At 38.3% G+C, this 14654-nt stretch overlaps 1 protein-coding gene and 1 long non-coding RNA gene across 2 annotated transcripts; one reads left to right on the forward strand and one right to left on the reverse strand.

Annotated features, from left to right (window-relative positions):
• Window positions 1-34: 34 nt before the first annotated feature.
• Window positions 35-10371, reverse strand: akap12a (A kinase (PRKA) anchor protein 12a). The gene is made up of 4 exons (XM_051394167.1): window positions 10229-10371; window positions 8141-8240; window positions 1359-7970; window positions 35-1212 (listed from the first exon to the last, which is right to left on the reverse strand). The coding sequence occupies exons 1-3, from the start codon at window positions 10334-10336 to the stop codon at window positions 1387-1389; spliced, it is 6792 nt and encodes a 2263-aa protein (XP_051250127.1). The 5' UTR covers window positions 10337-10371; the 3' UTR covers window positions 35-1212; window positions 1359-1386.
• On the forward strand, window positions 7930-11610 carry LOC127359873 (uncharacterized). The gene is made up of 2 exons (XR_007883021.1): window positions 7930-9736; window positions 10288-11610. It is a non-coding gene; the product is annotated as an uncharacterized LOC127359873 (long non-coding RNA).
• Window positions 11611-14654: the final 3044 nt, after the last annotated feature.

Here is a 14654-nt window from a genome sequence, read left to right on the forward strand (position 1 = left end):
ATTTTTAGTTTAAAAGAATTTGCAGAACAACAAGTACATGTATGAATTTATTCAAATAAAATAATATTTTATTAATAAAACACTGGTAAATATATATATGTAAATATATAAACACAGGTAACTCAGGTTTATGTTTTGCATTTTGTCATTAGTGAACATGTACACAGATTGGGAAGGATATTTCATAAAGTCAGTATAAGTGAAAACAATTTAAAGAAGACAAACAGCTTACACAACAAACTGTCATTACCTTATTTCTTCTCTCACCCTTACCACACACTTTATTACTGAGTCTATGGTATCATTGATGGTGTGAGCTCATTGAGGCTTACACACAAACAGCTGGGAAATAAAACAGGACAAGTAAAGCTGCCACAATTGTTGAAGTTTAAGGCTCTGCTGATTATAATTATATTAATGATAAATACGTATGTGAAGATAAATTTAACTTAAAATAAAAAATATTGTGTAAATAATTATTACTTTTTTAAAAACGATGCGCCATGCTATCGTCATGCTCTTATTTTGAACTTGTCAGAGTAAAAATTATTGTTTTATTGTTCAAAATGAGCGCATGTCTGCCTGTATAAGCATTAAAATAGTCATTATGTACACGATAATATGCAATAGTACTAGTATGCTCAGGTCTATTGTTGTCATCTGGGAACATGTATTTAAGTGAAATGATTAAACAAATTCTTCATGACAAAACAATTTAGGAACACAGAAGATACATAGTGAAGGCTGTGGAATATCTACATATTATGATATATTAATAGCATCCTTGTGTGTCAGGAGAAATTAACATTTGTCCTCATCTGGGATGCATACATTAAGAATAAATGTTGCACACAAATGTATTTGAAGCACATAACCGTTAACAAAAATGTTGCCTTATTCTCTTAGACATATACATTTTATTAAAACCTAGTGAGATAGGTCTTTGCAAAAAAACATAATTTATGATTGAGAAGACCTGACATGATTAGTATTAAAGGTTTCACTATAGCATATTACATTTATCTAAATTGCCATTGCATAATGGATGTAGTTCACTGTCAAACAGAAGAATCACGCTGCATTCCCCTGAGAAGATTAGCACTTTTCCAGTTGATGCTCCTCTTGCCAGATGTCTCTCATTAATCACACCCACTAACAGCTTTTTTGAAAACTTCTTACAAACTTGAGTGACTTCGTTTTTGATTGTCCAACCTTGAAAGAAAAAAATGTAGCATGATGTTAAATAATTTGGATATTCCAATGAATGTGATGCATGATCTGTAGGAGCAACTTGATTAAGGGGCAAAACTTTGCAAACATGACACAAACAAGAAAAATAAAAGCGAGAAAGGCCTTACCGATAAGTAACGCTATAGTTGAGTTAAATTAATCCAACTCCATCGTAGTGGCGCTCGCAGTTGCAATTTCAAGATGCTCAAGTGCAACAGCGAAATCTTCACCCTCACTCTCAACTTCACAAGTTCCTGTTTTGTGCATTTCCTGTTGACTTTCTTCTTCCTCAGTCTTGAAATTAGGAGCCATTTCAACCTCATGTCCGAGTCCTGCCTTTTCCTCTTGCTCAATTTCTGTCTGGGGTTCTGGAGGTTCATCCACCTCATGAAAGGACAACTCTGTTTCCTCCTGAGTGTAAATGACCTCCTCAGCATCCATCCACACATCCTGGTCATTTTCCTCTGTTTGTTTAACAGGCTCTTCTGCTTTTGTTTCTTGGCTTGCTTGACAAGCTTCAGAGACTACTGGCTGGCTCAGGAAGACTTCTCTTTTCTCTGTTGGCCTTACTGGTTGTATTGTTTTTGTCGCATGGACACTGGAGGTTACAGTCTCTGTTGATTTGATTTGTTCTACTGGTTCTACTGTCTCCATTGCGTGTATGCCGACATCCAGCAGGACAGGTTGATTTGTGATCACGACTCTTTCTGTTGAATTTGTGTTTGTAGCTGGTTCTGTAATTTCTGTTGCCTGGACACTGGAGGTTACAGTCTCTGTTGATTTGACTTGTTCTACTGGTTCTACTGTTTCTATCGCTTGTATGCCGACATCCAGCAGGACACTTTGATTTGTGATCATGGCTCTTTCTGTTGAATCTGAGTTTGCTGCTGGTTCTGTAATTTCTGTTGCCTGAACAGCAACCTCAGTTAGCTCTGGCTGTTTCTGGCTCTCAGCTCTTTGTGTTGGATTTATTGCCTTTTCGGGTTCTACTGCCTCTACTACCTGAACTCCGACCTCAGACACGTCTGTCTGTTTTACTGGTGCAATTCTCTCCATCATAGGGGGTGGGGAAGCTGGTGCTTTCGCTTGTCCAAACTGTATGTTAAGTTTGAATTCTAGAGAAAGACTTGACGGGGACTCCACATTACCTATTGAAGAGATTATTCCAGTGTTTTGGGGGACTACTAATCCAGTGTTACTAGGTGTTACAATTTGACTTTGAGCAATTTGTGTAATTTGTGCTTGTTCATGAATTTGTTTTGCATCTAATTCCTCTGATTTGACCTCCTCTGCTGTGACACCTACTTCTGAGCTTTTGAGTTCAGCTTTAGTTTCCTTCAAATCCTCTTTGTGATCATCGATAGAAACATCTAAACTTCCTAGAATATCAGGTGTTTGCATGAGATCCTCTGACACTTGCTGTCCAGTTGCAGAGTCATCACTGATAACAGCAGGTGCTTCATCTTGTCTCTCACTGAACGTGCCAATACTATCATCCATCACTTTTTGATCCTCCACTTCATTTGATTCACTTTCAACCATCTCACTTACTTTTGTCACAGCATCTGGCTGTTCTATAACTTCTTGACATAACAAGTTTACAACCACTGGTTTGGATATTGTCTCTGGTAAGTTCTTCTTTACATGTTGAATAACTTCTTGAATGGCCACGTTGTTTTCCTCATTTATGATTTCCTCTTCAATCTCTGGCATTGCAGAGAGATTGTCTACCTTCTCAACCGTTTCATGACAAACATCTATGACTTCTTTAGCTTCTGTTATCCCAACTTCTAGCACTGAGTCCACAATTGTCTCAGCTGATTTTATATTGACATCGACCACCTGCACTTGAATTCTGTGATTGTCCTCAAAAGTTACTAATGGCACATGCATCATCATGACCACACTGCCTTCCTCTGCTGTCTCAGTCACATCATCTTTTACTAAAGGTGTGGCCGCCTCAACTTCCTTCTTGAATTCTAGTTCACTTGCCATTGTTTCTATCAAGGGTTCAGTAATTTCTGATGTTTTCTCTATCAAAACATCAGGTATTGCAACTGAGACATCTTTGAGATTACATATGACTACTTCGGCCAATACAGCATGCTCAACTGCAGCAGTCTTTGTCTCAGTGTCTGGAAGTTCAGTTTCTTTTTCTCCTTCAACACTGACTTCCACTGCACTGAGATGCACTTCTTGTTTAGGTTCATCTGCAACTGCAGCATTGTCTGCACAAGGTGCTGAGGTTTTTTGAAGAAATGCAGTCTTTCCTAGGACTTGAACATCACCTGCTTCCTCATTAACAGAGGATACATGAACTGCTGTTAATGTTTGTAACGCATCTACAACTTCAGGGATGCTGTCTTCCTGCTCAACTTGTGGGATACTCTCAGTTTTCTGATCCTCTGTTATCTCTAAAGTCTGACCCAGTTGTGTCACAATTTCACTCTCAATTTCATCTGTAACTGAAGCAATGACATTGTTAACGTCTGGTTTGGCAGTGTCTACATCCATATGCATTAATGCCTCTTCCTCTGTTTTAGTTTCAGTTTCAATATCTTTTACATCAGATGGTAATGTTTCTAGATCTTGAACATGTTCAGTTTTGGCATCTTCCACTGGTAGCTTTTCTTCTGGCTCAACCCTCACTTGTGTTTCCTCCTTTGGTTCATCTATAACTGTTTCCACTGCTGGAAGATCCTCTGATGTTACTTCCTTTTCAATTGATACAAGGCTGTCCCCCTCTGAGTCTATTGTGGCTGTTTGTACAGCTTGTAATACTTCTGGTTCTTGAACAAGTTCAGTTTTGGCATCTTCCAGTGGTATTACTTCTTCTGGCTCAACCCTCACTTCATTTTCCTGTTTGGGTTCATCTATAACTGAATCTAATGTTGCTGTTTGTAATACTTCTGGTTCTTGAACAAGTTCAGTTCTGGCATCTTCCAGTTGTATTACTTCTTCTGGCTCAACCATCACTTCATTTTCCTGTTTGGGTTCATCTGTAACTGAATCTAATGTTGCTGCTTGTAATACTTCTGGTTCTTGAACATGTGTAGTTTTGGAAGTATCCACTGGCTGAAGATTGACATCAGTTGGAGGTATTGTTTCCTCTTTGCATTCATCTGTAACGGTTTCTGCTTTGGGAACCTCCTCTGATATTGCCTCTTTTTCAAGTGATTGAGCACTGCCCTCCTCTGAATCTATTGTGGTTGCTTCTAGTAATTCTGGTTCTTGAACATGTTCATTTTTGACAGCATTCAATGGTAGTTCTTTGTTTTCTGGCTCAACACTGACTTCAGTAAGATGCTCTCCTGTCTGCTTGGGTTCATCTGTGACTGATTCTGCTTCGGGTATGTCCTCTGATATTACCTCCTTTTCAAGTGATTGAACACTGCTCTCCTCTGAATCTAATGTGGATGCTTTAACAGCTTCTAATGCTTCTGGTTCTTGAACATGTTCGGTTTCTACAGCAGTCAGTGGTAGTTCTTTATTTTCTTGCTCAACACTTACTTCACTGACTTCAGTTTCTGCTGGTAGAATGTCCTCTGATTTTACTTCCTCCTCTGGTGATAGAACACTACTCTCCTCTGAATCTAATGTGGAGGTTTGCACAGATTCGGATGCTGATGGCACTTGAACATGTTCAGTTTTGGCAGCATCTGTTTCTAGTTCATTTTCTTTTTCTGGTTCCTTTTGAAGTGACTGAACATTACTCTCCTCTGAATCTGATGTGGCAGCTTGTACAGCTACTGATTCTTGTAATTCCTCCCCCCCTACTGGTGGTTGATCTTTATCCTCAACTTGACTTTCATCAGTGATATTGTACATGATCTCCTTTTCTGCCACAATTTGAACTTCCTGCTCCATAGCCCAATCCTTAGTTTCATCTGCTACTGTACCAGCTTTATCTACCTCTTGAGAGTCCATTTTTGGGGTCTCTGTTTCAGCTTGGTGTACCTCAACTAGAGAACCAGCATGTGGGACAGTTTCTTCACCTTCAGGTAATAAATCCCCAGACACAACAGAATTTACCTCAGATAGGCATTCCACCAGATGATGGCTCTCATCAAACCTTTCTAATTCTTTTATGCTTTCTTCTGGATGTGTAAGGTTGACATCATGTACTTCATCTTCAGCAATTTCAGCAGTGTTAAACTCCTCAGTAAGAACTTCAGATACAATCTCTGTGGAAACCGAGTCATTGACTTCTGATATGCTCTCTGTTTGGGGTGTAGCTGAAAGTTCATTAATAGCTTCCAGTTCTTCAACACTTAGACCTGTCTTAAAGGCAGTTGCATCAAATCTTCTGTGTATTTCCAGAATTGTTGCCTCTTCTGTTACAAATGTTTCCAGTATTTGATGCGAGACAGAACCAACTATTCTTTCAGAGCTTAAGTCATCTGAACAAACTGGGAGAGCCTTTGGGCTTATGGAAATGGTTTCAACAGCCTGATGCAGGAGAGTGTCTGTTTCCATGATGTCATATTCTACTGGAACTGGTGTTGTGTTGCCGGATGTTTTTGAAGACTCTGAAGATAACTGGGAAACAGCCGAGATCATTTCAGTTTCATCTGCCGTGGTAATGTCTGAGGCAGGTTCTGGTGCAGTAATGGCCTCGGATGTGATCTCTATCAGGTCCTCTGCTATAGTGTCATCTCTAGCTGCTTCTTCAGCGACTGAAGCTGGAGTAGCCATGGTTTCTGTAATTATGCCCTCCTCTGGAATGTCACTGAGTTGTTGATGTTTACTGATTGATTCTGAAAGATCATCAGGTTCCTCATTTGTAGCAGGGATTGTAGATGGCTGTTTTTCTAAAGCGTCATCTTTATCTTGGAGTTCTTTTGCTTCAATTTGCATGCTGTCACAAGGTAGGACTGGTTCAGCCATGTGATCAAGGAGGTCTTGTTGGAGTTCATGGTTTGCTTCCTCAGGTATATGACTTTCTATGTCTGCCTGTGTTTGTATGGGAACCTCTGTCTCAACTGTATCAAACTCAGACAATGGAACCACAGCTGGTGTCTCAGAGTCTTCATCACCAGAGGGTACATCTTTATCAGCCTCATCTGAAGATATTTGGTCTTGCTTTTCAGCAGACTTCCTCTTTTTTCGTCCCGGTAGGAGTTTCTTTATTGAAAAGGACTCATCTTGAGTAACTTCATTATCAGACTGTATATTTTCTTTGCTTTCATCCTCATCCTTGGCTTTCCTTTTCGGGGTGACAAGTCTTTTCAGTGATTTCCATGTTGACCCTCCATCACCCTCTGAAGGACTTCCTGCTTGTTTGGAAGCGGCGATAATTTCATGCTCATTCTCGTTAGAACTTTCTAGGGGTGATTCTGCTCCATGTTTAGATCCACTTTCTTGCTTATGATCAACTTGTGGCATTTCGTCATCAGAGTCTGACGTTTTTCTGCTTCTTCTCCTTCCAGATCCACACAAAACAGCTTCCCATGAAACAGATGAGTCCTTTCTTTTTTTTCCTTCTTCTGTGCTGTGATCTGATATTTGCTCTCCTTCACTTGGTTTTGGTTCTTCTACTGAACCTGGGATTTCTGTCTCATCATTGCTCAAAGAAGATCTCTTCACACGTTTTTTTGGAGTCACAAGTTTTTTGAAGGAAGCCCATGCACCATCCTCTTCTCCAGCTGCCTCTACAGAGGGCTGTACAGGACCTTCTTCTTTGTGATTCTCAGCTGACTCAGTAGATGACAGGAGCTGATCTGAAACATGTTCTCCAGAGTCAGAAAGCTTTGCATCGCTTGACTTCCTGCTTCTTTGCTTTTTGGAGAGTTTCTTTAAACTAGACCCTGACAGCAGCCTTTTTAGAGGGCTTGCTTGAACTTTGTCCTTCTCTTGAGAACTCAGAATTTCCGGCTCAGGGACAGTAATGGTTGATTGATCCATGGAAGATGATTTCCCTTCTTCCACCTCAATTGCAGCTGCTTCAACACCTGTACTAATCTCCTCTTTGTCCTGTTGTTGTTGTTGTTGTGCAGTTTGTTCTGTTGTCTCCATGACTTCCTTTTTCCCCATGTCTACCAGTTCTTTCTCAGTTGTTTCATCTTCTGCAAGTTTCTTTTTCTTCCGTAGTCCAGAAAAAATTCCAGTTGTAAAAAATCTTTTAATTGGAGATACGACAACCTCTTCTTCAGGACTAGATGGAAATGTGGAATGTGGCTCTTCTTCAGGTGCGGCATCCTGCTGTGCGTCTTCTCCTGCAGGCGCGGTTGTTTCTTCTGCATGGTCAGATTTAACTTCCTCTTTGGTTTCTGTTGTTTTCTCCTCTGCATTTTCTAGAACATCCTCCGATGTAACGTCTGTCAGGGTAGGACATGTTGTTGAATCATTATCATAAGTCTCCTGTGCTATGTTCACATCAGTATTCTGTTCAGCATTGTCACTTTTGGTCTCCTTTGCAGTATCCTCGACATCTTCTGGTCTGTTTGGTTCGTCCTTGTTAGTCTTATCGGGCACATCTGTTGTTATTTCACTTGAGCCCCTCTTTACTGTCAATTTCAAACCAATGTTACTGAAAAATCTCCTAAAACCTTCATTGATGTCATTCTGCTTTGCATCCATTTCAGTCATTTCATTTGCATCAGCTTCAGTAGGTGGTTCCCTGTCATTAATTTCGACATTTTCTAATTGTGTTTCTTCTTCTTCTTCTTCTTCTTCTTCTTCTTCTTCTTCTTGAAGTGGCTCTTCTGTTTCTGAAACATCTTCGTCTGGTGAAAGGATCGCTAAACCAGAAAAGAAACAAAATATTGAAACACTGCAATATCAAGACCTGTACAAGACTGATGACGGAGGTGAAATTCTATCAGCTGAAATCTATCAAGTTATGTGTCTGTTAAAATTATGCTGACATGGTCTATCAATAAGCAGTAATACACAAATGATGAGTACCCACCCTCTGTAGCGTTTTCGTCCTCACAGTGACCATTAACTTCTGCTATAGAGCTGTCTGCTTTTCCATTAATCTCAGAGATCTGGCCATTGTTTTTGAGAGGCTGAAACAAAGCAAAAAACATAAAATATACAATATACCTTTGCAAAGATTAAATGGTATGGAAGCTCATAAATAATAAAACCAGTTTCCATCTTTTAGCAGTCAATTTTAAACATTTTCACAAGCACTTTTCAGTCATAAGAAACATATAGCAACCATTTGTTCATATGCTCATAACATCAGAATTTGCACTTCCATGAAAGCAAACAAAGAATTTAAATCCTTGATTAACTGGGGCTCCAAAATCCCATTTTGTATACAAACAACACAGTCCACTCTCTGTTGGGTGGGTGTGATGGTATTCTTGCTGTTAAACAACCCTAATTGTCCCAATCTCAAATCCGGGAGTCAGATTAGTCAGTGAAATTCTGAGCAGGGGAAAGGGAACAATAAACACATGTCCTTCAAGTAACACACTAAAAAAAAACAACTATAGAAATAGCTGTTAGGGTGATATTGCATCCGTTAATACCTTCTAAGACACTGTTAGATTAATTTTCAGTTCATGATACACATAGAGCAGTGATGCACACTCACATTGTGTATAGGTTTTTTAGTCTTCAAAGCTAACATTTCATTTTTTAAATGTTTAATAATGTAGCCTAATTTGATGAAAATTAAATGTTGATACTGATTATCTGAGTAACCCAAGAACCAAGTTTTACTCCTCTAAATGTAGAGATAAAAACAGCATACACCCTGGATTGAAACATGACTGTATGCCAAAAGATCAAAGGCCATAATTTGATTATGGATGGCTGTGAGTTGATTTTCCAGTCAAAAGTTATTTATCATTTCACACGCAAGCATCTAGCAATTAGTAGGGGCTGTAAACAGGCATTGCTTTGTTTTCAGTCATCCTGAACTAAAATGGTTGACTGTCCCTAAACTGAACCATACTCAAAGAATAAAACTATAAAATTTGAGGAAATATAAGTGCCAAATAGTGTGATAAAGAATAAAGCTAATCAATTATCAATTATTTTTGCAACTTATTTGGAAAAGAGAGCCTGATTATTGTACTTAATGAAAGTAAATTTAACCTAATGAAAAACAGAGGCATTGGGAAATTTTTTTGGCATTTTTTTAAAACTTACTTTAAAGATTTCTTATTACAATGGCATACATAGGCCCTTATTCCATCCAAATCATGTAATCACTCAAGTCACAAAGGTTAAATGTGCTATTGAATCAACACAATATCAGAATTATTGCTCATAAGATATTGATAGCTATTTTTTATTCTCACAGTACAATGCTGTCTAATTGACTTCCTCCTCTGTATGACCCAGTGATCATGTTGTACACAAATAATCGATGTTTCCTTCTGCTGAGTGCAGCAAAGGGGAAATTCCATCTCTCCCCTGGGATTCATAGGTTCCTCTAAGAATGAAAGGTCATTATTCCTTCACACTGTTTCTCTTTTCATCTACAGTGATTGCAAATCATTGCAACACCCCTGAAACAATGAACAGAAGGGCATCAACTATGGATTATGTAAGTTTGCCTCAAACTACCAAAGCAAAAAGTCAGTAACCAAGAGGGAGTTTACAGTTCCTAGAATCTTTGACAACATAAGATAAGTTGCACAAATTTTCAATAACTTTTATGTGTTACTAGGAAGAAATTGGTAGTAACGGATTATTTTTGCACCTGACAAAAGTGAGCTTGACGTGCTCAATGCAGTTCATTCAAATGAGACAAGGACTTTGTTTTTATCTTGGGGTTAATGGATGTGTTGGCAAGCAGCACTTCCACTGTCCTGACAACAGCAACAAAACCCAGCTTCAGCATTTTGTATTACACAGCAACAGCAACCACTGACAGCTTTTTTGAAATGTAATAAGGGGCTTACCAAATAATGTGTTACTGCAGTTACTGAGAATCCCCATAAGCGTATGAGGAATAGCCTAAATAAGTTTGTAAACGTAATAGGAGTTATCTGCAGTATGTAAACAAAATCTGCATCTATGGGAAATAAGATGATACCTTATCTTCAATATTCTGCTCTGTCTGAGCCTCATCCACTTTTCCGCTCTCCTCCTCAGCTGCTGCATCCTTCTTCCCCTCCCGTTGCGCAGACTGAGCGTCTCCCATTATCGGAACTGCAGCGCGTCACTATCCGGAATGAGCCGCACAAGTGATGGAAATATATCCCAAATGTGCACAGAAAAAGGCAAGCCGGTAGCTCTGAGAGAGGGCAAGAGAGACGGTCAGCTCTCGAATGCTGCAGCCTGGATGTTGAAAAAGTCTTTTTTAGCCAAACACCTCCCTGCAGGATCACATGAAGCCTATGAGCCGAGCCTGGTCCGGCCCGGCTGGGCTCGGCACGCCTCTCGCTGCATCAAAAAAAAAAAAAAAAAAAAAAACATCTGCAGAGAAAAACAGAGGCTGTCCTCTGATGACTGAAGCAAATGTCCGGGCAACAAGCATGGACCTGTCCTGCACCGCTGTATACGTTCACATCAGGGCACAGATACGCTTGAAGTTACAGCACTCAGTACTGTGAAAAATGGTGTTAAAGGTTTAAAAAGATCTTTTCATTGGAAACAGAAAGCAGCTGTTGTTTGTAAGATTGATATAAACAGACTAGAAAAGTGAAGATTGCAAACCCCCTTTAGCTGTGTTTGCACTTTTGCAAAGTAGACTTTATTATTTTTGACCCTTTGTTTTAAAAAGAGATGTATTAAGTTTTAATAAGTTGAGGGCAGATGTCTAAGTAGTTGTGTTACTATATTAACATATTACAATATTTGCCTGACTGGGAAAATTGCATGCAGAACTTTCACTTTATGTGACTAAAAGTCCAAAAACAAACTACATAATTAAGAAATGTGAAAGAAAGCATCTTGGTTTTAAATAAAGTTAAACTTTTAATCTAATTTGGTTTCCCCTGTGCACATATTGTGTACTCATCAATATCTAAAACCTCTCCAGGTTGTGTAGCTTGACCTTTTTTTCTCTTTAGTGGGGAGTTGGAGCTCCACATTTAATCTGACAAATGAGCAAGCAAATTTCATTATGAGGTCTGCCATGTCAGCTCATGACAGTGAAAACTGGATGCTGATGATGCTGCCGGATCTTGGTTGGTCAGTCTCATGGGAAGAAGTCATCACCTCTTGGATTAATGTGTTTATGTAACTGGGACATCAGTTGTCCTCTCTGTGTGAACAAGGTGCACAGTTGTCTTGTTTTTGGACAGTGCTTTAGCTCTGATGTACATCTTTACCTATTATATATATATATATATTTATATTTTAACGTTACAGAAGAAGAATGTGATTTTCTGCTGATGTTTTTGAAACTACATATTACCACCTAGATGTGAGCAAATACTGTAATAGTACAAAATAAAATGAAGTAAGAGAGAACTAAGTATGGGTCATTTTTTCTATGTAATATTTCAGTTTTAATGAGTAATTAATAAATCACTAAACTCCCTAGACTTCCCCTGACCACTTATTTCTGAAAAAAGGGCTGCATTTAATAACAACCTGACTTATTACTTATGACTTATTACGTATTAACACTCAAACAGCAGGTGTGAAACACTTGATCAATGCAATGTTAACGTTTATAACTGCAGACTTGGTGGCTCATTAGAGTCCATGTGCATTTATTAATATATTATTAATATTTATTACTATATTATGACCAAATATAAACAATAAACACCTGCCAGTGGAATTTTTCATAACCTGAAACCCACAAAACTGTTCCTATTAATGGCTTATAAAGAACACATTAAGTAATTGATTTATTATATATTAATAAAGACATTAGATATATCTTATGAGCCCTTTATGAAAGCTTCCTTATTAGAAAATGTTCAGGAATTTCTATATATTAAATCCCGGAATGGTTTCCAAATATTGCTTAAAAAAGAGCTGTTATTTTGAGTCAAAAACATAGTTCCATGATATATTAATCTATCAACTGAATTCTTGTGGAAACGAAAGCGACACTTTTCAGTAATGTTCTGCAGTATGTTCTGTTTTCTGTTTTATATTTTTACAGGATTAATTTGATTGTTTCGGGCTTTTCATCTGTAATCCTAATGGGTTTACAGTATACAAGGTATATTTGCTGATTAGTGTAATTGCAGTCAAATTATATCATAACAGTATGAAAGCCTGTTGAAATTGACGAAGATTTTACAGACATTTTCTTGAAAATGGAAATCAACTGACTGGTCAAATGTAACTATGGAGCAAAACAGACTTAATGTAATTTGGAGATTAAACTGAGACATGTGGGCAGAATATCAGGCAAGGCAACATAAAACAGTCTAACATGTTGTCTAAACTTCAGGACTTTCAGCTTGAAGTAGACAAGGCAGCTGGAAAAACTTGGTCTTTGAATAAAATTTGGCCGATTGAGGGATATTTATATCTACAATTTATTTACTCATCAGGTGTTCTCCTAAAAAAGGTTTTAGGAACACAGAGTTGTGGTTGTTGAGTTGACTTTCTCACATATGATTGTTAAATGGTTCTTTGAAACTCCAGTGTTATATATATATGTGTGTGCTTTTAAGAATGTGAATAATATTTATTGTAAAAATTAAATATGGAAATATACAACTTATTCTATGTATTCCTTTATTTTTTGCTGTATTGTATGCACTGTATTAAAATGCGAATTTTGTAAATCATAGATCAAGATGGGTAACAATTTAAATTTAAATCAATTAACTAATTTTAAGGACAATACACTTATTTGCTTTCTTGCCACAAGTTAGACGGGAAGATAGATAGCTCTCATATCTGTACAGTAGTCTACAGTCTGCAGCTGTTAGCTTAGCTTAGCATTAGGACAACAAGCTTGGCTCTGTCCAAAGGTAACAAATTACGTCTACCATAGCTCCTCTAAAGCTCACTAATTAACACGTTATATTTTGTTTAATCTGTACAAAAATGACTGGTTGCAGTTTGACGGGGGATTATTGGAGCTAAATCTTTGGCTGGGTGCAATGACTTCCTGAGGTCTCCGTCACTGCTAGTTGCCTGGTAACCTCGCAGTGACACTTTCAAGGCTCCAGCAAGTAGTCTGGTGTTAATTAGTAAGCTGGTAGGGGGATTTCGTGGCCTTTAGACAGAGCCAGACTAGCTGTTTCCCCCTGTTTCCAGTCTTTAAGCCCAGATAAGCTAATTGCTGGCAAGTGGCAGCCTTATATTTAACAGGCTTATATGAGAGCGGTATCAACTCTCGAAAAGACTGCGTATTTCCTAAAATGTCAAACAATTCCTTTAGTGTGTTAGTAAGATTTTCAGCCTTCAGAGCAGCATCAGTGCTCCTTGTCATAGGTTGTCCAAGTGTCTGGATCTCAACGGGAGGGATGAACACCACTTTTCTGAAAGATAATGCCTCATTTTATGTTTTTTTATGTTATGTATGTATGTTTGACTGTGAAGGTCAAAGCATTTTCAAACTCATCATTGTCATATTTTTCCTCTGATTTTTGCAGGTTTTAATTTTAATTTGTCACCCATCTGAATGTCAAACATCATTTCATTTGACAGCAAATAATGTTATCCACTTTTGTAAGTGGGGGTACAGTCATACCAGCATGAGTGTGCCAACCTCACCACAGCCACGCCAACGCATTTCTCATGTAGTCTTCTCCGTTTTTGTCCCTTACTGTGTCTTCCAATTGAGTTTTGGTTCCCAGACTGCCTCAGAGCAAAGGCAATAAAGCAAAGGCCTTAGACCAAAGACCATTGAACTGTAGTTCCCAACTCGTCTTTATGTCAGTGATTATTCAATCAGAGCAGATTACATTTTCAGACAAAGGATTTCTGTTTCATTTACAGAAATATCTTTATTCAAGACATTATAGTGGGTTTTTAAAGATCTAGCAGCTGCGTTTTATATCACTTTGAACCTGGATAAACTTAAATATCCTGTGTAACAAAGCCATATTTAAGTCAATCAAATGTCCAGTGTAAGAAGCCCCTGTACTGCAATATACCTGCCTTATTTACCTCACTGCTAAGCTGAGGACAGGTTTGTCTAAAACAAGACTGATGTGTCACCTAAGTTGAACAAAGTGAGACCTTGGGAAATCCTATAGCAGAGAAACATCTCCAAACCCATGACAGACATTCATGTTAATTTGGTCAGATGTTTGTAGACACTGGTGCTGTTATGTGAACCTCAGTCTGAAGCCAATAAGTTGAATTAATTGGAGTCACAACTTTGGGTAACTGGAAACAGCTGATGTTTTCTACACCGATTACAGCAACCTAACTCCTGAGGCCTGATGCAATGTAATGAAATAAAATGCAGGGGGTCTCAGTGAGTCAGTCTGCATGTGTGTGCTTGTCCTTTTTTTGTACCTGGTCATTTCAGGGTATCAAATATGAGTGCACGGCTGAAATTCAAATCTGATGAATGAGTCTTTTTTTTATTCTTA

This window comes from Dicentrarchus labrax, unplaced genomic scaffold, assembly GCF_905237075.1.
Source record: "Dicentrarchus labrax unplaced genomic scaffold, dlabrax2021, whole genome shotgun sequence".
Lineage (NCBI taxonomy): Eukaryota > Metazoa > Chordata > Actinopteri > Moronidae > Dicentrarchus > Dicentrarchus labrax.

Bases quoted from the DNA above. Each gene is read 5' to 3' on its own strand.
- akap12a (XM_051394167.1), bottom strand. From the start codon at position 10,336: ATGGGAGACGCTCAGTCTGCGCAACGGGAGGGGAAGAAGGATGCAGCA. The intron at 8,241-10,228 runs GTATCATCTTAT...GCTTTGTTTCAG, and splicing joins AGCAGAATATTGAAGATAAG to CCTCTCAAAAACAATGGCCA. The intron at 7,971-8,140 runs GTGGGTACTCAT...TTTCTGGTTTAG, and splicing joins GGACGAAAACGCTACAGAGG to CGATCCTTTCACCAGACGAA.